General features: G+C 38.4%; 1 protein-coding gene across 2 annotated transcripts in view; it reads left to right on the top strand.

Moving 5' to 3' along the window:
• Window positions 1-22,203, top strand: part of WAPL (WAPL cohesin release factor) — an 88,484-nt gene that overhangs the window by 1,434 nt on the left and 64,847 nt on the right. For both annotated transcript variants that reach the window (XM_047702123.1, XM_047702122.1), the window contains exon 2: window positions 1,982-2,502. In XM_047702123.1, coding sequence (XP_047558079.1) covers window positions 2,004-2,502 — 499 coding nt within the window. In that variant the 5' untranslated portion in view covers window positions 1,982-2,003. The remainder of the gene's footprint in view (window positions 1-1,981; window positions 2,503-22,203) is intronic.

The following is a 22,203-nucleotide window of genomic DNA, read 5'->3' as shown; positions in this document are numbered from 1 at the left end:
TAGTATATATTTATAAGAGACATGGACTCTTAAAAAACATAAACATTATTTTCTTATTGCTTAATATAGTTAACTCCTTTATATCAAGTATTTGCAGACTTTCAACTTGAAATAGTGAACGCTTTGTGGTTCCAGGACCATTTTCCTCCAAGGCCCAAAGGAGTTCAAGTCTAGATTTTTGGTTTGGCCTTTAGTTGACATTTTTAAGTGATCGCTACCATGTAATTGTATACAAAATGTTCCAGCTTTGTTGGTGTATGTGTAAATGTAGGTGTGTGGATCAGGGCTTTATATTCTTGGAGGAATGAAATGACTTTATTCTGTTCTTAGAGCTGCCAGATATACTTAGTTTTGTTTATTTAGGCTGTATGCAACAGGAACGAATGATTCTTTAGTGTAAATCTACAGTAGATGGGAAATAGATCTCAGGAAAAGGTTTTTTTGTCATATTAGAAGGTCTTCACACTATTTTCTCTTAATGGAGAGCTGTATGATGAACAAATAGTTACTTTGTCAAATTAGAATTGGTTTCTAACCAAAAATGAGAGGAAAATCCTCTACTGGATATATATAAAAATAAGTTTATAGTGATGTAAGTTGCAAGAATTTAAGTTAGTAGAGGAAAATGTGTTTAAAATATAGACCAAAACGTATTCAACAGTCAGTAGAAGACAAATGTCTTTCCAGTTGTTGTATTTTAAATTTCAAGATACGAAGACTTTCTTTTCAAAATCTAGACAGTTCTTTATTTCTAGATATATTTGACATATCGATATTTAAACTTTAGAAGGTAAAAGTGTAGGAAATGGATAAGAATTGATAGTGTTTAAAAAGGACTGTAATTTGCTTTAAAAATGTTTTACTCCTGATTTACTGTCCTAAATTTTTTTTCTCATAGTAGTTATTATGTAGGCACATCAGATGAGTGCATTTATCTTTTATAAAGCAGAGAGGAAAATAAAGTTATATGTTTCTTTTGCTTTGTTTAATAATCAGAGCAGTCTAGTATGCTGGAGTTTACCAGCTTCAGGAAAACGTAACTCAGCAAAGGAGCACAGCACTATGGGGACAAAGAAGATAGAATCAGTATGGTTTCTTGTGCATAGGAAGATGACCAACTAGGGAATATTTGTCAAGTCGCAGTTCAACCGACATTAGACCAAGAATCAGAACCTTTAAGATTGTTTTAAAAGCTATAGGTTCTGGGGTGCCTCGGTGGTTCAGTGGGTTAAGCCTCTGCCTTCCGCTCAGGTCATGCATGGTCTCAGGGTTCTGGGATCAAGCCCCACATTAGGCTCTCTGCTCAGCAGGGAGCCTGCTTCTCCCCCTGCCTGCCTCTCTGCCTACTTGTGATCTTTCTCTCTGTCAAATAAATAAAATCTTAAAAAAAAAAAAGGGCTGTAGATTCTAATACGTGAGAAAATAGTACCATTTTTCTGACTTTTTCCCCTTCAGTTGAATAAATGCTCTGAAGTTTCAAAGACCTAATTTAGTCAATTATTTGATATTTCTTAGATCCTGAAAAAAAATCAGCATTTTGTGTTTAAGATTTTATATTAGGAGTAATAACCTATTCAGATTATTTTTGTAAAGGTAACTTGTATTTATAAGGATAGTGCATAGATTTCATTTGAAACCTAAAAAAGGGTTTCAATGTTCATCAACAATGTTGATGTTCTGCTCTTAAGTTGGTTTTGGGGATAAGTTGGTTATTAGTTTTTATACTTGCTTACTTTGTAAGTAGTTTGTGAATATGTACTCACTGAAAGAAGGAAATTGAGATCTGGAAATCAGTAGAATAAAAAATGAACCCCTTTCTTTATACACCCTCCCCATATGTATTTAACCATTTTTACAGGTTTGTATCTTCAGTTTTGAGAAGACCCATGGGGAGAATCCCTGGTTCTTATTTTTATATTCAGTGTTAACATTTGTTATGTATTTGGTGATTATATATATTCTTACTTTTTTTTTTCCACAGAGAATATGAAACAGGTGTCAAAATGACATCCAGATTTGGGAAAACATACAGTAGGAAAGGAGGAAATGGCAGTTCAAAATTTGATGAAGTCTTTTCCAACAAACGGACCACCCTTAGCACAAAATGGGGAGAGACCACATTTATGGCTAAATTAGGGCAGAAGAGGCCCAATTTCAAACCAGATATCCAAGAAATTCCGAAGAAACCTAAAGTGGAAGAAGAAAATACTGGAGATCCTTTTGGATTTGATAGTGATGATGAGTCTCTACCAGTTTCTTCAAAGAATTTAGCCCAGGGTAAGGGTTCCACTTATTCAGAATCTAGTGAAGCTGCTCAGCTGGAAGAGGTCACTTCTGTACTTGAAGCTAATAGCAAAATTAGTCATGCAGTGGCTGAAGACAGTGTTGTATCTGATAAATGCTTACATTTGGAAGAAACTTTGGTTGGGAAAGAAAAGAGCACAAACCGAATCTTAGAAGATGATGCAAGCAAAAGTAGCTGTGCTAAATTAATGACTTCAGGTAAGTTTTGAATTTCTTTATTCTGAGCCAGAAGAGCTTTGTGTAAACCATTTAGTTAAATGCTTTGAATTCTAAAATACTATGCTTCTTGTGTTTTCTTTATGCATTTGTGGTTAATGGGGACTATAGGTAATTTTGTAGAAGAGACTTAAGAACTTTAAAGAAACCAGTTGGGGGTTGAAGTTTTACTTAAGCAACTTGGATATTAATGTTTCCAGGCTGTTACTCATGGTACATTTTGGGAACAGTTTTTCTTTCATCTGTAACTCCGTTTCCAGCAAGAAACATCTCTTTTTGTTGGGTTAGCATCACACAGTATCTGATTTCTGTTACTGTGGAGGATTTGTATTGTTACTGATAATGGAAATTGGATGAGCACTTACACTGAGGATTAAGTTTAGAGTGTTAGGCTTTCCTTCAAAACTAGTTTAGAAAGATTAAGGAGGTATTGTGGAAACACTGAAGAATTGAACTTGATTGCAATTTGAGATTTGTTTGGAGTCTGGTTAGCAACTTGTATTAATAGATTTTAATCCACAAAACCAGTTGTATTTTTAAGGGGTTAATTTGTAAATCTGGCATCTAGTATTCATTCAGAAAACAATATATTTTGTCCGTTTTACCCTTAGTCCTTTTGTAAAAGATTTGAGATTTAGAGTAAGTGGTAAAAGTACAATTAATTAAAAGACCAAACAACTGAGATTGCAGGTAGCAGGAGAGAGCATGCTTGTTTTATTAGCAAATAGGACAAGGATGGATAGCACTGTAGTTGAAAATAGACCTTAGATTTCAACTTTCGGCAAAGTTTGGGGATACAAAAGATTATACAGATCTCATATTTTGAAAGGAAGTAAAGACAAAACTTTTCCTAGTACTGAATTCTTAAGAAGAGTTTGTACTTGAGGCTTAATATAAGTGCCTCGGAACAGTATAATAAAAGACTTTGCCTTGCATAGTTCTACTAAAAATGCTGAACATTTTTCACTCTTTTTTTCACCCTTGGATGAGAGGACGAGCCAGCTGTTACTGTCATTCCCTTGATTCTCCTGGTTAATTCTGATTTGGCTGTCCTTATGCTTTGCCCACATTTTCTTCTGAAGCATTGTTTAAAACTTAAGGTTAGGATAAACTTTCATTAAAAAAACAGCTTAAGGGGCGCCTGGGTGGCTCGGTGGGTTAAGCCGCTGCCTTCGGCTCAGGTCATGATCCCAGGTCCTGGGTTCGAGCCCCACATCGGGCTTTCTGCTCAGCAGGGAGCCTGCTTCCTCCTCTCTCTCTGCCTGCCTCTCTGCTTACTTGTGATTTCTCTCTGTCAAATAAATAAATAAAATCTTTAAAAAAAAAAAAAAAAAACAGCTTAAAAACTGTTTCTCAGATCAGCTCCTAAAAACGTAATCATAGGACTGTTAAACCAAAATAAACTAATTCAGGTCTACTTACTTTATAGATGAGGCTCAAAGAGGTCAAGTGACTATCCAAGGTTGGATAGTGGCACAACTGGAGTAAGATTCACTTATCGATTTTTAACACGTTGAGCACATAATGTGTGCCCTCCACTGTGGCTGTGGGAGTGCTGTTCCACTTCAGTTATCCAGTGTTCTTACTGCTGTGTCTTGTCCTCTGATAGTTCATCCACCGTGTGGATCACATAGCCTGGAGGAAGGAAGATGAGGCTGAGGAAGTGACAAACTGGTCAAGGAAGGCAGACACGGCTTTCCCAGGTGCTGTCTTTTTGAGAGCAGGGCGTCACTGGCAGGGAGAGGATAACAGCAGGATGAATGTTTAGGTAGAGGAACAGTATGAACTTAGAAATTAAATGTACACACACGGCAGTTGCTTATATGGTTTTGCTGATGTTAGGTCTGTATCTGTCCATACCACCATAAGAAGTTGTTAGGTGGGAACTGGAAACCGTTTTCTGTAGAAATGAGATATTAGCTTCCCAGTCTGATACTGCTAAATTGTAGTTCTGCTGCTGATAGTGTGGACTGAATGGGAGCCCAGACAACATTATAATGGTTTCATGAGGAGAAAATGTGTACTAAAATACAGATAAATAGATGTTTAAGAACATCTTGTCCCTCTTCCTTCTTCACGAGGTATTCTTAGTGGAAAGGGCATGGGGTAGCTCTATGAATATTTTTTTTCCTCTCTTTTCCTTTTGACCACTCAGAGCTGCAGCAACTCTGGCAGCCCCCTGTAGGGTAAGAAGGGAACTTTGAAGGAATGCTTTTAGTTCTTACGGTAGTCTTATTCTAAGTTCTTAAAAACCATTTATAGGTTTGTATGTATATAAGTTGATTATAGTTTTGGAAATACTTGTGTACATTATGACCTTCCTTTTTTTTGCTCCTACCCTCTAACATTTGGGCATTTCCCTGTTTCTAGACTCTACTCTTACTATGTCTGTCAGATTGTTATTGTCTTTACTGTCCTTGAACAAGCCTTTGGTTTTAGTTGAAGTTTAGAAACCCAAACTTAAATTTTTGATAAAGGGAGTCTTTATAAATCTAAGGTGGTGCCTAGCCTTTTTTGAATTAAAGATCCTTGAGAATGATAAAATTTTGGACTCAAGATAAAACTGTACATGTAATGTCTCAGACCTGCAAGGGAGTTCTTTTGGGATAAAGTTTGTTCAAAATGTACTAGCTAAATTCCTTCCCATGGAATTCAGACCATTTTCACTGTAGAATTATATCACATTGGTGAAAAGGGTTCAGATTTACTGTATCATTTCTCTTAGCATTAAGTTTAAGGTGCATATCTTTCTCTGTAGGGGAATATGTGGTTAATTTTTTAGCTACTGGTAAAATTGTTTCATATATATATTATAATATTTCATACCAGGGAGTACTTTTAAAAACTGTGGCTTATTTGGAGAGGAAATGCAGAATGAGGTCATGATGTATTAGTGTTGCCGTATTCCAAATAGAGGTTTGATAGGAAAGACAACTAGAAGCAAGATTACAGACTGAATGAGAACTGCAAGGAATGGTTGAGTTGCTCAAATGTCCTAACTTTTCTTTCTTTCTTTTTTTCCAAAAAGATTTTATTTATTTATTTAACAGAGAGAGACAGCCAGAGAGGGAACACAAGCAGGGGGAGTGGGAAAGGGAGAAGCAGGCTCCCTCCTGAGCAGGAAGTCTGCCGTGGGATTCCATGCCAGGACTTCAGGATCATGACTTGAACTGAAGGCAGATGCCCAACGATGGAGGCACCCAGGTGCCCAATGTCCTAACTTTTCATTTAAAAACAGAAAACTTAAGGGCATCTGGGTGGCTCAGTAGGTTAAGGTTCTGCCTTTGGTCCAGGTCATGATCTCAGGATCCTGAGATGGAGCCTCAGGTTGGGCTCCGTGCTCAGTGGGGAGTCTGCTTCTCCCTCTTCCTCTGTCTCTCCATGCCCCATTTGCTCCATACTCACTCTACTTACCATCCTCTACTCCCTGGATTATTTTAAAGATTTATATATTTATTTGGGAGAGGGGGTGGGAAGGGTGATAGGGAGAGAAGCAGACTTCCTGCTGAGCACGGAGCCCGATGTGGGGTTTGATTCATGACACTGAGATAACTTGAGCTGAAATCAAGAGTCAGACACTTAACCTACTGAACTATCTAGGCCTTCCTTCCTGGATTATTATTGTTTTTATTTTTGTTATTTTTTTAAAGATTTTACTTACTAGGGAGAGAGCGTGAGCACCCACCCACCAAAGGGAGAGGAGAGAAGCCCCCACTGAGCAGGGAGCCTGACCTGGGCCTCCATTTCAGGACCTTGAGATCCTGACCCAAGCCAAAGGCAGATGCTTAACTAGCCGAGCCACCCATGCACCCCTCCCTGGATCCTTATTATTATTTTATTTTATTTTTTAAAAGATTTATTCAACACAGAGAGATCACAAGTAGGCAGAGAGGCAGGCAGAAGGAGAGGAGGAAGCAGGCTCCCTACTGAGCAGAGAGCCGGATGCGGGGCTCTCCGGGACCCTGAAACCATTACCAGAGCTGAAGGCAGAGGCCCAACCCTCTGAGCCACCTAGGTGTCCCTCCCTGGATTATTTCAATGCAGATTCAGGACTTGTGTTTTATACGCAAATACTTAAGTTGTGATTGCTATTAAAGTGAGTTTTTAAACAGGTGTGCTGCTTAAAAATGGCCCTTAGAAGGACCTAAAGGTTTGCCCTTATAATTATGAGGTCGTGGAATGTTCTTTAAAAGTTCTTTAAAGGGCTGTGTGTATTAGGGTCACAAGAAGGCTTCTCTTGCCTTTTGTATGAGGCTGTTTCCATTTTCCATCTTTGTGCTTTCTGCTACAGGCTTTTAATCAGAACTCCAGAATAAAGTATGCAAAGACTTATATTTCTACTTGGCACACTTTCCTTGCCAGCCAGCTGGGATTCAGTCTACACATCCTGCCAAATATTGAGATAACTACTGCATAGGCTCTTAATTTGCATGACTGGTTTCGTAGCCAATACATTTTTTTTCCATTTGCTTAAAGCTGTACTGAGTGTTTGTATGTTAGATGGATGTTATTGTCAGGAATTTAAGAACTTTGATTAGGAACTGAAGATGATTTTTAGAAAGGGATGCATTATTCTATTCCTGAAAGCTTAAAGTAGGCCAAGAACTCGTGAGGTGAGATGAGATTTTCATCTGCTTATTGGATAAAGTATAGGTGTCTAATGAGGATTATTAAAGAATTCTGAAAGTATAATATCACGAACAGTTCCTAGCTTTCATTTAGGTACTGAAAGTATTGTTTAGGATATATTTAAGTCGTACCTAAAATTCTGTTTTTCAAATATTTTATTTATTCATTTGAGAGAGAGAAAGCACAAGCAGGGTGGGAGAGGGACAAGAAGCATACCCTCTGCTGAGCCTGGAGCCTGACATGGGGCTCAGTCCCAGGACCTGGAAATCATGACCCAAGCCAAAGGCAGATGCTTAACCATCTGAGCCATCCAGGTGCACCTAAAATTCTTTTTAAGAGAAGTAGATAAGAGACCTATTATTTATTTAGCTCCTACTTTATTTTGAGCCCTTTATGTATCAGTTGACCCTTAATCACAACTATGTAAGCCAGGCTTTATTTTCATTTTATAGAGGGTAAAGCACAGTTCAGTGAATAATTTGGATTACTAGTAGAAGATCTGAAAGACATCCACAGTGTTCTTTTCATGAATGAACATAATTTTATCATATTTAAAGACTTATACTTAAAATATGTCAGCCTGCATGCCTGAAACAAATAATACTTTATATGTTAATAAAAATGAATAAATAAAATAACATGGCACTGGGGCGCCTAGGTGGCTCTCAGTGAGGTGACTCCTGATTTTGGCTTAGAGCAAGTCCTGCATTGGACTCCTCAACAGGGAGTCTGCTGGAGATTCTCTCTCTCCCTCTTCCCCTCCCTCCTAACTTGTGCACTTTCTCTCTCTCTCCCAAATAAATAAATCTTTAAAAAAATAATAGTGTCACTGTACAGTCATTTTTATCTTGATGTTGGAAATAACTGATGGGAACATATTATGGATTCTCTCTTGTTGCTATTTAAGTAATTTTAATAAGAATTTTGGCCTAAGTAATTATAATACTTAGTGAATAAAACTGACCTTATTTTTATAAGTAATAAGTATCTTCTATTTTTAATTTTTTGTTATATACAAATGGAAATTCAGTATGCAAATTCTGAAAGACTGTAATTTTGTTTATTTTGTTCTAAAGTAGAATTTTATTTTTCAGATTTTACTTATTTATATGAGAGAGAGAGAGAATGAGAGACAGAGAGCGTGAGAGGGGAGAGGTCAGAGGGAGACGCAGGCTGAGCAGGGAGCCCGATGCGGGACTCTATCCTGGGACTCCAGGATCATAACCTGAGTCAAAGGCAGTTGCTTAACCAACTGAGTCACTCAGGTGCCCCATTTTTTGTTGTTGTTTGTTTGTTCGTATGTTTGTTTGTTTATAGTTTATTAACTTTTTTTAAAAAGATTTTGTTTATTTGACACAGAGAGAGCACAAATAGGCAGAGAGGCAGGCAGAGAGAGGGGGAAGCAGGCTCCTTGCCGAGCAGAGAGCCCGACATGGGGCTCGATCCCAGGACCCTGGGATAGCGACCCTAGCTGAAGGCAGAGGCCTCAACCCGCTGAGCCACCCAGGTGCCTCATAGTTTATTAACTTCTCTAGTAATCTCTATACCCAGCATGGGGCTTGAACTCACAACCCCGAGATTAAGAGTGGCATGCTCTTCCGACTGAGAGAGCTAGGTGCTCCAGAACTTTAATTTCTTGTAAAATATTTTCTTAGTAAAAGAATTATTTTCAGGGTCTGAGCAAATAACAAAAGTGCAGTAGACCACTAACAAGTTTCTTCTTGGATCCAGGTTGAATAACAGCCATGGGAGGGGTAGTACATAGAAATTATAAGCATAATCTCTGCCCTCTGGAAATGGAACTCTTGATTGCCACTTATAATAATAAGTAACTGCTTTTAAAACAATGACCAATACATTTGTATAATACTTGATGCTTTTCAGAGATTTTCCATATGCCATATTTTTAGAATTTAGAGCTAGACGATACATATATTTTTCTGGTCCAATCTCTGACTCCAGGAAGCAGTCCACAACTTTTCGAGAGCCCTGATGGTAGAGGAGGATAAATTTGTTCGTAGGAAGGTCTGGGGGAATGCCTGCCTTTCAACCATTCAGCTATTTTAGTGTCCTCTATGCTGAGTGCTCATTTATGCCAACAAACAAGATCTTGTCTTATTCACATTCTAGTGGGCAAGGCAGTAGATTGAAGACAGAATAAGAAGTGTGCTGAAAATTACAGAAAGATAGAAGGATCTGAGATGCCTGGTTGGCTGAGTCAGAAGAGCCATGTGACTCTGGATCTTGGGGAACTGAGTTCATGTGCCATATTGGGTGTAGAGAGTACTTAAACTTTTTTTTTTTTTTAAGATTTTATTTATTTATTTGAGAGAGAGAGAGAGAGAATGAGAGAGAAGGTCAGGTGGAGAAGCAGACTCCCCACGGAGCTGGGAGCCCCATGCAGGACTTGATCTCAGGACTCCGGGATCATGACCTGAGCCGAAGGCAATCGGTTAACCAGCTGAGTCACCCAGGCACGCCTATTTTTTATTCATTTGAAAAAGATTTTATTTATTCATTTGAGATGGAGATAGCATGAGCGGGGGGAGAGGCGGAGGGAGAGGGAGAAGCTGGCTCCCTGCCAGGGAGCCTGGTGCACGGCTCCATCCCACGACCTTGAGAGTATGACCTGAGCCGAAGGCAGCTGCTCAACCATCTGAGCCAGCCAGTGCCCCAATAAATAAACTTTAAAAGTGGAAAGAAAAATATAGGGTCCTGTGAAATTGTATAATAGCTTATTTACTGGTCTGAGTGAGGGGTAGGGGCAAGGCTAACATTTAACTTGAGACCTGCTGTACTGAGCAAAGGATAAAAGTGACAGCTTAGTAGCATGGGCAGTAAGGAAGAAGGAGACGTTAAAAATGATTCTCAGTATTTAATGTGAGCAACTGAGCAAATGGTAATGTCATTCTTTGAGATAAAGGGACATTTTGAGGGCAAGTTCATCAGTCCAGGTTTATGCACATTGAATTTGAGGTATTTGTGAGGGATAGGACATGCTAGTATGGAACTTAGATAAGAAGTCTTGGTTGGAGATAATACATTTGAGATTCAGCATATAAATGTTATTTGAGGTGGCGCCTGGGTGGCTTAGTCAGTTAAAGGTCTGACTCTTCCTGTCAGCTCAGGTCTTGATTTCAAGGTCATGAGTTCAAGCCTCGTGTTGGGCTCCCTGCTTGTGTGTGGAACCTACTTAAAGTAAATAGTGAGTGAGTGAATGAATGAATGAATGAATGTTACTTGAAATTACAGGATTACATGAAGTCATTGAGAATGTAAGAGGAAAAAGCACTGTGCTATGAAGAACTTGTAATACTTGATGGAGAGAAAAACTAGATAAGGAAATTGAATAAGAGCAGAGCATCAGTAGGCACATTGAGTCAGTGCTATTTTATAGAAGCCAGCAAAAAGGTGTTCATGAAGTATCAACTGAATTGGAATGTTATCAGGACCACAAAGCTGGCATTGGAGTATGCAGCTTGGGTTGAAACAGTCTGAGTAGTGAGTACATAGGGTATGGGGGTAGCAAGAATGTACATGACTCGTTAAAGATGTTAGATGGGGAGAAGAGAGGTTTTGAAAAGTTATGAGGTGATGAGGGGTTCTGCAGGGTTTGATTGCATGGAAGAGCCTTAGAACATAGGCTTCAAAGCATAGGGGGGAGAGTGGTCTTGGGAGAAGGATGTTGTGTTTTCTGGACAGGAGGAAAGATGGTTGAGAATGTGAGCTTCCTGAGAGGTGGAAGGTAAGGTGGCTTATGGAGGAAAGCATTTTTTTCTCCCATGAAATGATAGAAGAGGTTATCCCTGGAAGTGGGAAAGAAGGGCAAGGAAATGCAGGGGCTGGAGTGAAGGAAGGAACAAAGGGTTTAAATTGATGTTGCAGAAAATGGAAGGAAGAAGCTGTCTAGAGACCATTTCTGGATATTAATGAGACCTTAGTGAAGATAATATCATTAGAAACTCAACGGTTTCTAACTTACCTCATTATGTTTGTGCCCCTCCTCCCACCTTTAGCCATGAACCTGCACAGAATGTAGAATATTGGAAAGGAAAATTAGATTATCCTGGATTGTCATTTTTGTCTAACAAGATGTGGTGTGAACAGATAGAGAAGGAAGAATTTAGGGTATTGCCTAGAGAGTGATTGAAATGATGGCCTGTAGAATTTAAAATGTTTAGGATCTGGACAAGGCTGGTGGATAGGAGAAAGGAGAGAAGAGGGGTCAGTATACTAAGAGTCTTATTAAATAGAAGTCAAGAATGGGGTTACTGGAACAGGTTGGATAGTTGGTAGGCTGTGATTGAGAGGTGAAGCCACTTTGGTTAGAAGTGGCTTCACCTCTCAGTCACAAACTACCACTACAAAGATACCCAAAACTATCCAGTCTGATTTTAATATTTAAGAGGTGAAGCTTTCTGGGACATGACAAGTTGCTTCATGAAGCTGAGAACTGGTGTCTGAGCTGGAATGTAGAAGACTACGGATGGGAGAAGGTTAAAGAACTGTGAGGTCAGGAGATTGGGATTTGGTGGAATTCAGCATGATAGCAAGACTGGTATGAGAGGTAGGTTATAAATCCTGTGTAAAACCCTTAAATGAATAAGAGGTTGTTAGATGACAGGTAAGAGGAAGATTAGAGGGTAACTAGCTAAGTGGCACAAGCCTCAAAAGAATGGGCTTTTTATAAGAGGGTGGAGTAATAATAGTTTTATAAACAGGCTCTGGGGAGCTAGCATACCAGTGACCCCAAAGCATCCTACTCTCAGATACTTAAAGGGGCTGAAGAAGTACAGGCATGTGTAGTCAGGGTTCAGCTAGGGCACGGAATTGGTTGAGGGAATGAATTCCCAGGTATATGTGAGTGTCCTGATCACCAAAACCTGCATGTTTTAGAATAAGGTTTTGGGTGGTGGTGGTGCTCATTTTTGGATTATGAGATTGGAAAGAAGTACAGATACATTTTGAGTATTAACATTCAGGAGAAGGTAGATCACAAGATGTGTTTATGTTTTGGATCATGACACAGAGAAAGAGGTGAGAAGCATACTTTAGAACCAAATTTTCCTATAGCAGTTTTTGAACCATATATACGTAAAAGATTTACTGAGAGAGAGAGGACAGAGTGTGTACGTGTGTGCACATGGTGGGAAGGGACAAAGGGAAAGAATCTTCAAGCCAACTCCCTGCTGAGCATGGAGCCTAACTCAGCTGCAGCCCAGGACCCATGATATCATGACCGGAGCCAAAACAAGAGCTGGATGCTTAACTCACTGAGCTACCCAGGCACCCCTCCCCATATATTTTTTCAGGAAAATATAAAGGAGCTATTTAGAAAGGTGTGGGAGAATGTTAGGGAAAGCACAAAAAATGGTGTTGTAGGCTTGGTTAGCTGCAGTGAAGCTATTATCACCCATTTTCACAGGGACAAGAAATCATCTGAGCCTTATAGTGGAAGCCACCTTAAGAGGAACAGTATCCTGTTGAGGGGCTTCATAAGCAAAGTGCTGGAGGGGTAATGTACGTGAACCTAAATTTCCTCCTTCTCTCCTTTGTCCTGCTGGGGGTCCTCATGGGTAGAACCCAGTAGAAGTAATGGGACTTTGATACAGATCAGCCTCCTGAGAGGGCTAAGATCAGGGTGGAGAGTGGATCTGGAAGGACAAGTGGAAAATACTTGATGTAATATCTTAAAACAAAACTGCTAAGTTCTATGGAAATATATACATTTGTGTAATTATTACCAAGATACAGAATATTTCTGTTATCTCGAAAGTTCCTTCATGCTTCTTTTTGATTAGTTCCTTCTCTTACTTCCAGCCCCTGGCATTCACTGATCTGTTTTCTGTCTCTGGTTTTTATCTTTTTCAGAATGTCCTATACATGTGATCATGTGGTATATAGCCTTACCAGTCAGTTGTCTTTGAGTTAGCATAATGCTTTTAAAGACTGTTCCATGTAAGAGTAGTTCATTCCTTTTTGATTGCTCAGTAGTATTCTATTATATATGTACTGTAATTCATTCATTAGTTGGAGGACATTTAGATTATTTTCAGTTTGGGGCAATTATGAGTGAAGCTGTTATAATCTGTCACATTCAGGTTTTTGTTAGACATATGTCCTCATTTCTCTTGGATAAGTACCTAGGAGGGGATCGCTGGTCATGAAAACATTGATCATAAATTTAAATGGTTGCAAAGGGTATAATTTCCTATAAATAATATTTTAAAGTAAAACTAACATTCAGTGATTTTTTTAACCTTTTTATTGTAAAATAAAACACAGATACAGAAAACCACACAATGTAATGTATAACAATATGCTTAGTTTAATGAATTATGAAAGCAACACCCTTATGACCAATACCCACATTAAGAAATAGAATTTTGGCAACCACTCTAGAATCTCTTCCATCTGTCCCTTCCTTCAGCCCCAGAATAACTGCTCTCTTGCCTTCTATCATAATCTCTTTGTTACTTGCAAGTGCTGTAATTACTTACTGTTTATTTTCATATATTAAATAATAATAAAAGAACAAGTTCTTTTTTTAACAGCCAGATGATTTACAGTACTCGTTTTTCTTTTTTTTCTTTTTTAAAGATTTTTTATTTATTTATTTGACTGATCACAAGCAGGCAGAGAGGGAGGAGGAAGCAGGTTCTCTGCTGAGAGCTCTGAGAGAGCCCGATGCGGGGCTTGATCCCAGGACCCTGAGATCATGACCTGAGCTGAAGGCAGCGGCTTAACCCGCTGAGCCACCCAGGCGCCCCTCCTTTTTCTTTTTGAAATATTTCTATACCACCTCCCCTTCAGAATTTTATCCTAATGAACATACTTATGCTTAGCCTTTTAATGGTCATCCTTTTCATAATTCTTTGTACAAAAATGTGTATCTACTTAAACTTCTAAGAATTCTCTGTGGTTGTCATGCTCTAGGTATTTAAAAATTCTCCTAGATTATTAGCACAATTATTAGTGCATAATTTATCAAATATGAATGCTATACGTTTTAGAGTTAGGGTTTAAAAGAAAAATACTGCTGCACGGTTATGTCAGTATCTATGTGCTGTAAATTCTTTAAATGGGTCATTGTTGATATGAGACTTTGGGTTGCTTTCATATTTTTGTTCTCTTTTTTAAGTTGCTTTATTTTTCTTAAAGATTTTTTTTTTTTTTTATTTGACAGAGAGAGATCACAAGTAGACAGAGAGGCAGGCAAAGAGAGAGAGAGAGGGGGAAGCAGGCTCCCTGCTGAGCAGAGAGCCCGATGCGGGACTCGATCCCAGGACCCTGAGATCATGACCTGAGCCGAAGGCAGCGGCTTAACCCACTGAGCCACCCAGGCGCCCCAAGTTGCTTTATTTTTCAAATACCACTTAGTAACTCTATGAGTATCAACTAGTAACTTACTTATATCTGTTATATTTAATTTGCGAAATGGGGTACAGGTTCACATTTCCTTATATGAAACCTTCGGGGCCAGATTTGTCTTGGAATTTAGGATGATTTTGGAATATAGGAAGTGTTTATATTTTATATTAATATTGCCTATCAGAGTCTGAGGCGGCACTCTAATCGAAGACCGTGTTTGTTCAGATAAAGAAAATACATTCCAAAGTATTTGTATTTATTTAAATAGTCTCACTGAGGTGTGGTCAGGTTTTGCTTCAGAATATATTATGAGAAAACTTAATTTTCAGAGCTTTTTGGGTGTTGTAATTGTGGATAAAGTCTTATGAACTTGTAATAATAGTGCCTACCTCAGATGGTTGCTATTAGTCAAATGAATTAATATGTAGAAAGTGTTTAAATGAATTTATATGTAGAAAGTATAACAGTATGGGGCATATACTTAGGGCTTAGTAAGTATAAATATAGTTCAACTTTGTTTTTTCCTCAACTTTATTGAGATATAATTAACATGTAACATTGTGTACTTTTTTTTTTTTTTTTAAAGGAGAGAGAGGTGGAGCAAGTGTGTGTGTGCAGGGGTGGGGGGGTGGGCAAAGGGAGAGGGAGGGAGAGAGAGAATCCCAAGCAGGGTCCATGCCCAGCATGGAGCTGGATGCAGGGCTCTATCTCAGGACCCTGAGATCATGACCTGAGCCAGAATCAGGAGTCAGACCCTTAAGCAACTGAGCTACCCAGGTGTCCCATGTACTTTTTTTATTTTTAAATTTTTGTTTTCTTTAATATATATTTTTAAAGTAATCTCTGCATCTAACATGGGGCTTGAACTCGCAACCCCAAGATCAAGAGTTGCCTGCTCCACTGAGCCATCCAGGTGCCCCTGTATATTAATTTTTTTTTACTTTGATTTTTAATTGTGAATGAAATAAAATACTTTTTCATAAGTTATTCATTTATATTTTGCTTCTTTATGTCTCTAGCTTCTGTTTTTACTGAGATATTGGACTTGCTGATGTATAAGAATTTTTAATATATTAAGGAAATTAAATTAGCCTTTTGCATTTCCCTAATGACTACCAATGAGCATTTTTCATGTGCTTATTTGATATCAGAGTAGTTTCTTTGCTGATATCTGTTTATTTTTTTGCTCATTTGTAATTGGGTTGTTTATTTTCTCATTGAATTTAAAGAGTTCTTTATATATTTTGGATAAAGATCTTTTGTAGGTATATTTAGTGCAGACATTTTTTCTGGGTCTGTGGCTTGTCTTCGCATTCTCTTAACAGTGTCTTTTGCAGAGTAGAAGTTAACTAATTTTAATTAAGTCCCACTTTATCACATACTTCTTTTATTACAAGAGAGTATACTCTTTCCCCTAGGCATTCCCTTTGGACAGTTCTAATTTAACATTAATGTTCTTGCTCTCAGCCCTTACAGTTTGTATGAATTGAATGATCTCTACACATTGAATAAGTTTGTTCCCTCTTCTCATGCAACAACCCTGATAATTAAAGGCAGCTTGAAAAAAAATAAAGAAAAAAGGCAGCTTGTATGTAATGGAGGTTCCCCTTTACCCCATAAATTAACTTTTCTAGTTACCTCCTCTGTATTTAATGAATAATGATCTCCAAAGCCTCTTCTCTGTCTGTACAGTCTCCTTAGTCAGAAATCAAAGGTTTTGTTTAAATCTAGTCATCAGCACATCACTTGATGCATCTAGCCAAAACATTAGATGTTTAATCTCTTCATCTGGACCTTTTCTGTTAATGTGGATTAAGATGGTTTACCTGCTTTAGTATTGCAGTTTTCAGCGACTACTCCTCTAGGTAGTTTAATAGAACTGGGCTTTTTTTATGAGGTCTTTTGGACATTGGCTTAGTTGATAACTGTCGCTGTCATTGGTTTCTATGAGCCTCTCTTTTCTCACCTGTGTAATGATGCGTTTGGTGAAAGTAAAAGGAAATTACTTTCTTATAAGATGGTGGAAGAAGTATATATGTTGTATATGTGTATATATATATGTATATATATGTTGTTAGTCTGTAGCAACTAGCATACAGTTACACAGATGCGTCTGTTATGTAGCTTCAGTAAACAATTCATAGTCAGTCTTGTCTTATTTTTATCCCTACCTTTTCCCTTTTTATAATGGATTATTTTGAAACAAATTCCCTACATAAATATAATTCTTTAAAAGATAAGGACTCCAGGGATACCCGAGTAGCATAGTTGGTTGGGTGTCTGATCTTGGGGTAGTGGGATCCAGCCCTGTGTCTGGTACCATTGTTACTCTTTTTGCAGGGGGCAGGGGAGGGAGAGAATTTTAAGCAGTCGACTCAGTCAGGACCTTGAGATCATGACGTTTAACTGAGCCATCCAGGCGCCCTGTACTGTTGTTAGTCTTTAAGGTATATAATATGTACCTTTGCCAGTTAATATTATGTTTTAAGCTTTTGAACAGCCTATTTTTAGACAGTATACAATTCAAGAGACAGGAAAGTCTTTTCCATCATCCCCATCCCTCAGGGCAACCCTATCTGTACATAATGTAGATCTGTCTCATTCTTTTTTAATAGCTACATAGTATTTAGATATGTGGCTATATGATAATTTAGTTCTTTATTGATAGGTGTATTGTTTATGAAGGCAAAAACCAGGAAAGTTGTAGTGAGTTTCCTTGTTACTTATTTTATTTCGTGCTTATTATTTATAGAGTAAATGGTTATAAATAAAACTGCTGGCTTCGAGGGTAAGTTCATTTCTTTGACGTATAGATTTCTAATTTTAAAAGATACTACCGCGCACCTGGGTGGTTCAGTCGGTTAAGCGTCTGTCTTCACCTCAGGCCCTGATCTCAGGGTCGTGGAATTGAGCCCCGCATCAGGCTCCCTTGCTCAGTGGGGAGCCGGCTTCTCCCTCTCCCTCTGCCTGCTGCTCTCCCTACTTGTGCGCATGCGCCAGCGCGCTTGCGCGTGTGCGCGCTCTCTCTGTCAAATAAATAAGATCTTAAAAAAAAACTAAAAAATGAAAGATATTACCAAATTATCCTTTGTAGTGGTTATACTAAGATATGCTCCTACAGAAGTATAGTTTTATTTTTGTTTCTCTGATATATTTTTGTTTTAAAGATTTTATTTATATTTATTTGATACACAGAGATCACAAGTAGGCAGAGAGACAGGCAGAGGGAGGGGGAAGTACGCTCCCCGCTGATCAGGGAGCCCGATGCAGGGCACGATCCCGGGACCCTGGAATCATGACCTGAGGTGAAGGCAGAGGCTTTAACCCACTGAGCCACCTAGGCGCCCCTGAAGTATTTATTTGTATAAGCAGACCACTTTATTGACTGGCCTGCTAATGAATATTCACATTTCATTGTTTTGCAGTGATGTTTCTATACATACGTCTGTTATGCTGAACCATGTGGTATTGCTGATATTCAATTATTTTATTTATTTGAAAGATTTATTTTAGAGAGAAAGCCTGTGCACAGGAGCAGGTAGTTCTCTTAAATAGTGTTGTTTTATGGACAAATTTAATTTTGATAAAATTAAATTTTTCTTCCTTTATGGTTGATGCTTTTTGTATCTTGTTGAAGAAAACTTTCCCTGCCTGAGGTCATAAAGATATACTCCTATATACTAAAAAAAACTTTGCATTTTCTCCATATTCAGGTCTCTAATTCATCTGGATGTGTAGAGTTCCTTTTATTTATTTTTTTTAAAGATTTTATTTAGAGAGAGAGAGAGTGAGAGAACACGAGCAAGACAGAGGAAGAGGGACAAGTAGACTCCTCTCTGAGCAGGGACCCTGACACAGGGCTTGACCCCAGGACTCCAGGATCATGACCCAAGCAGAAGGCAGACGCGTAACCATCTGAGCCACCCAGGCACCCCTATAGGAATTCTTTTTAAATTAAGGAAATTGACCCCATTTTTGGTAATAATAGGTGCACTTATGTTTTTCAAATTTTACTGTTTCCTTTAACTTTAACATGCTGAAATTTTAGATTGTATGTAAATTAATATGGATTATGAGCTTTGTATCTGAGAAAGAACTTCCCCATTCCAGGGTAATGTATTCTTTAAAATTTATTTTATTTTATAATATGTGTTTAGTTTCATTTTCTGTATTCAAATCTTAATCTAGAATATATTTTAATATTTGAGGTTAAAAAGTCAACTTTATTTCCCCCTATGTTTCTTATGGGGGAAATAATTTGTCTTTCCACAGATTCAGACTTCCACAGTCAACACACACTGATGTCCTCCATATGTTTTGCTCCTTCTGTTTGTCCTTTAAACCAATAAAAATATATTTTAGTTTGAAAACTTGCTGAAACTATACATACACTATCCCTGAAAAATGTGTGCACATTTTCATACAGTTCACAAAGTATAAAGAACCTCTGAAACCCATTCATAAATCTCTGCTCAAACTTACCTTCCCAACTTCTTAAATACTTCAGAAAGTATATTCATAGAAGCCTTAAGTCATCCCACCTATTTTTTTCCTTTATAAAACTATATATACTATTTTTTTTTTAATTTTATTTATTTGTTTGACAGAGAGAGATCACAAGTAGGCAGAAAGGCAGGCAGAGCGAGGAGGAAGCAGGCTCCCTGCTGAGCAGAGAGCCCGATGTGGGGCTCGATCTCAGGATCCTGAGATCATGACCTGAGCTGAAGGCAGAGGCTTAACCCACTGAGCCACCCAGGTGCCCCTATATATACTATTATTGTAAGTACTTGGATGTTAGTGTTTTTAAGAGAATTATCCATTTCCCTTCCGACTTAAGAATCCTTTAGGGAATAATGGTCATTTAATTAATCTTTTATGTGAGGTTGCTTACTGTGTTTTAGATAAGCAGTATGAGTCCTAGAGAAAAAATATGGCTTGTCAAATTTTTACGTATCTAGTTATTGGTTTAGTTGTGTGGTTTCTCAAATTCCATGTAGTTTTCTTAAGATAAATTCCCTCCTTACCTAACGTATAAAAAGATTGAGTATCTAGTGATACTAAAATAGAGTGATGTTGGGGTACCTGACTGGCTTGGTCGGAAGAGTGTATGACTCCTGATCTTGGGGTTGTAAGTTCAAGCCCCACATTGGGTGTAGAGATTACTTAAATGAATACATCTTAAAAATAAAATCCAGTGATGTTAAAAGGCATTTATTAAGTATCTGATAGCAGATGATGCCGATTAAGTCTTGAATTGAGAACTTTCTGCACATCCAGTCTTGACCCTCTGGCTTGAGGAACAGTAGGCTTTAGAATGTGGTTTTAGATTCCTTGCATGAAGCAGGTGGACACAGGACACACAAGGGAGTATTGATGAACTTACACATTAGAGCCCACTAAGAAAAGTTTTGCTAAAAAATTATAAAAAATAAAAAATAGGTCCTGTGTTGTGGCAAAGTGGTAATACCTATGATAATTTGCATTCATGTGATGCTGTATCCTGTAAAATACCCTTAAATATATTGTCTTTTATCTGTTCAACTTGCCTTTCAGAAAGATCTTATTAGTTCACTGTTTTTGCTGAAGAAATGGCCCGAACTTCTGAAGGCCTCATTTTAGCCAGAAAGTGGCACAGTTGACACACATTCACTTAACTCCTAAACTTAGCTAGGAATACATTTCTGTTTAAGTAGTTGATTTTTTTTCTTTTAAGATTTTATTTATTTATTTGACAGATAGAGCCCAGCAAGGGGAGCAGGGAGAGGGAGAGAGAGAAGCAGGCTCACAGAGCGTGGAGCCTGATGCGGGGCTTGATCCCCAGACCCTGAGACCATGACCTGAACCGAAGGCAGAGGCTTAACCCACTGAGCCACCCAGGCGCCCCAACTTTTATTTATTTTTGAAAAGGTTTTATATATTTATTTGAGAGAGAACAACATGAGCAGGGTGGGGGAAGGATAAGCAGACTGCCCTGAGCGCAGAGCTTGACACATGGCTTGATCCCAGGACCCTGAAGTCCTGACCTGAGCCAAAACCAAGAGTCTGGTGTTTAAGCAACTGAACCATCCAGGTGCCCCAATTTATAACTTTCAGTGAGAATATTTTCCGTAGGAGTCTTTATTACTTTTTGTACTTAAAATAGATTATATGTAAGCTCACAACAAAGTTAGGAATATGAATAGCTTATTATGGGAATAAATACATGTTATAGTAACAACATGTATTCTCTCTGATTGTAGGAGAAATGGGAGTAATAAAAGTGAAACTTGAAGTAGGGTTTTTTTTTTTTTAAAGATTTTATTTATTTACTTGACAGAGTGAGAGAGCACAAGCAGGGGGAGCATTACAGGGAGAGGGAGTGACAGGCTCCCCGCCAGGGAGCCTGATGCGGGGCTCGATCCAGGACCCTGGGATCATGACCTGAGCTGAAGGCAGACGCTTAACCATCTGAGCCACCCAGGCACCCCTGATGTAGTTTTTTAAAAATAGGGATACTAACATTTATTGTTCACAGAAACTTTTTAAGTCAGAAAGATACTTATTACATAAAACAACTAGATACAGCCTAATAAATTTTGTGACATTAAGACAGTAGAATGCTCTGCAGTTATGAAAGTGATGTGTAGGGGTGCCTGGGTGGCTCAGTTGGGGTAAGCATCCTTACCCCAGAGAAACACATTGCCAGAATGTTGTCATTAATTTCTGCTCAGGTTGTGATCTCGGAATTATGAGATTGATCCCAGGCCTCCAGCTGGGTGTGGAGCCTCTTTTTAGGATTCTCTTGCTCTCCCTCTGTCCCACCTCTCTCCACCTCCCTATTTAAAAAAAAAAAAAAAAAAAAAAAAAGTCATGTAATATAACATTTAATGACCTGTCACAGACCTTTGTGTAGCTAAATATCTGAGTACTCCCATAAGCTATTTATTAGGAAATAATTCCTTCAGTAATGTTGTAATGTAGTCTAGGTCAGTGGCTTCCCTTTTTGAGAGAAATTGAAGCCCTCAGGGAAACTCCCAAAGTTAGGGGTCTTGCTTGGGCTCTAGAGAGCTAGTTTAGCCAGGGCAACACAAGCTTCCAGACTCCACTACCATTGCTCTTTCCACTTGATAGTAAAAGCAGTGGTGGTATATTTTCGGGTTTGTTTTTATTTTATTTTATTTATTTGACAGAGAGATTGAGATCACAAGTAGGCAGAGAGGCAGGCAGAGAGGAGGAAGCAGGCTCACCGCTGAGCAGAGAGCCCGATGCGGGGCTCGATCCCAGGACCCTGAGATCATGACCTGAGCCGAAGGCAGAGGCTTAATCCACTGAGCCACCCAGGTGCCCCTCTGGTTTGTTTTTAATCTTGGCTTTGATTCTTTCTCTTTTAAAGTATCAGCTGTCAGAATTAGCTTTTAATTTTTAGCTTTTCAGTATTTTAGACTTAGCGATTGGTACTTCTGAGATAATGAAAACTGTAGTTCCTTCTGCTGGGAAATGTCTAAGAATAAAACAGGTATTAGATGCCTTCTAAAGGTAGGTAAGTGTAAATCTAACAAGTTAAATTATGTTTAAACCCGTTGGGTAGTATTAAAAATTGTGCGTTGAATTTATGTAATCATCCCTTTGCTTATACTTGATGGCTTGTTAATTGAGATCTGTAATTGGCTTTTCTTAAATGTAAGTGCACTTTTTAAATACTTT

Source organism: Lutra lutra, chromosome 14, assembly GCF_902655055.1.
Source record: "Lutra lutra chromosome 14, mLutLut1.2, whole genome shotgun sequence".
Lineage (NCBI taxonomy): Eukaryota > Metazoa > Chordata > Mammalia > Carnivora > Mustelidae > Lutra > Lutra lutra.
Note: the sequence above shows the minus strand (reverse complement) of the source record. Positions and strands in the feature narration are given on the sequence as shown.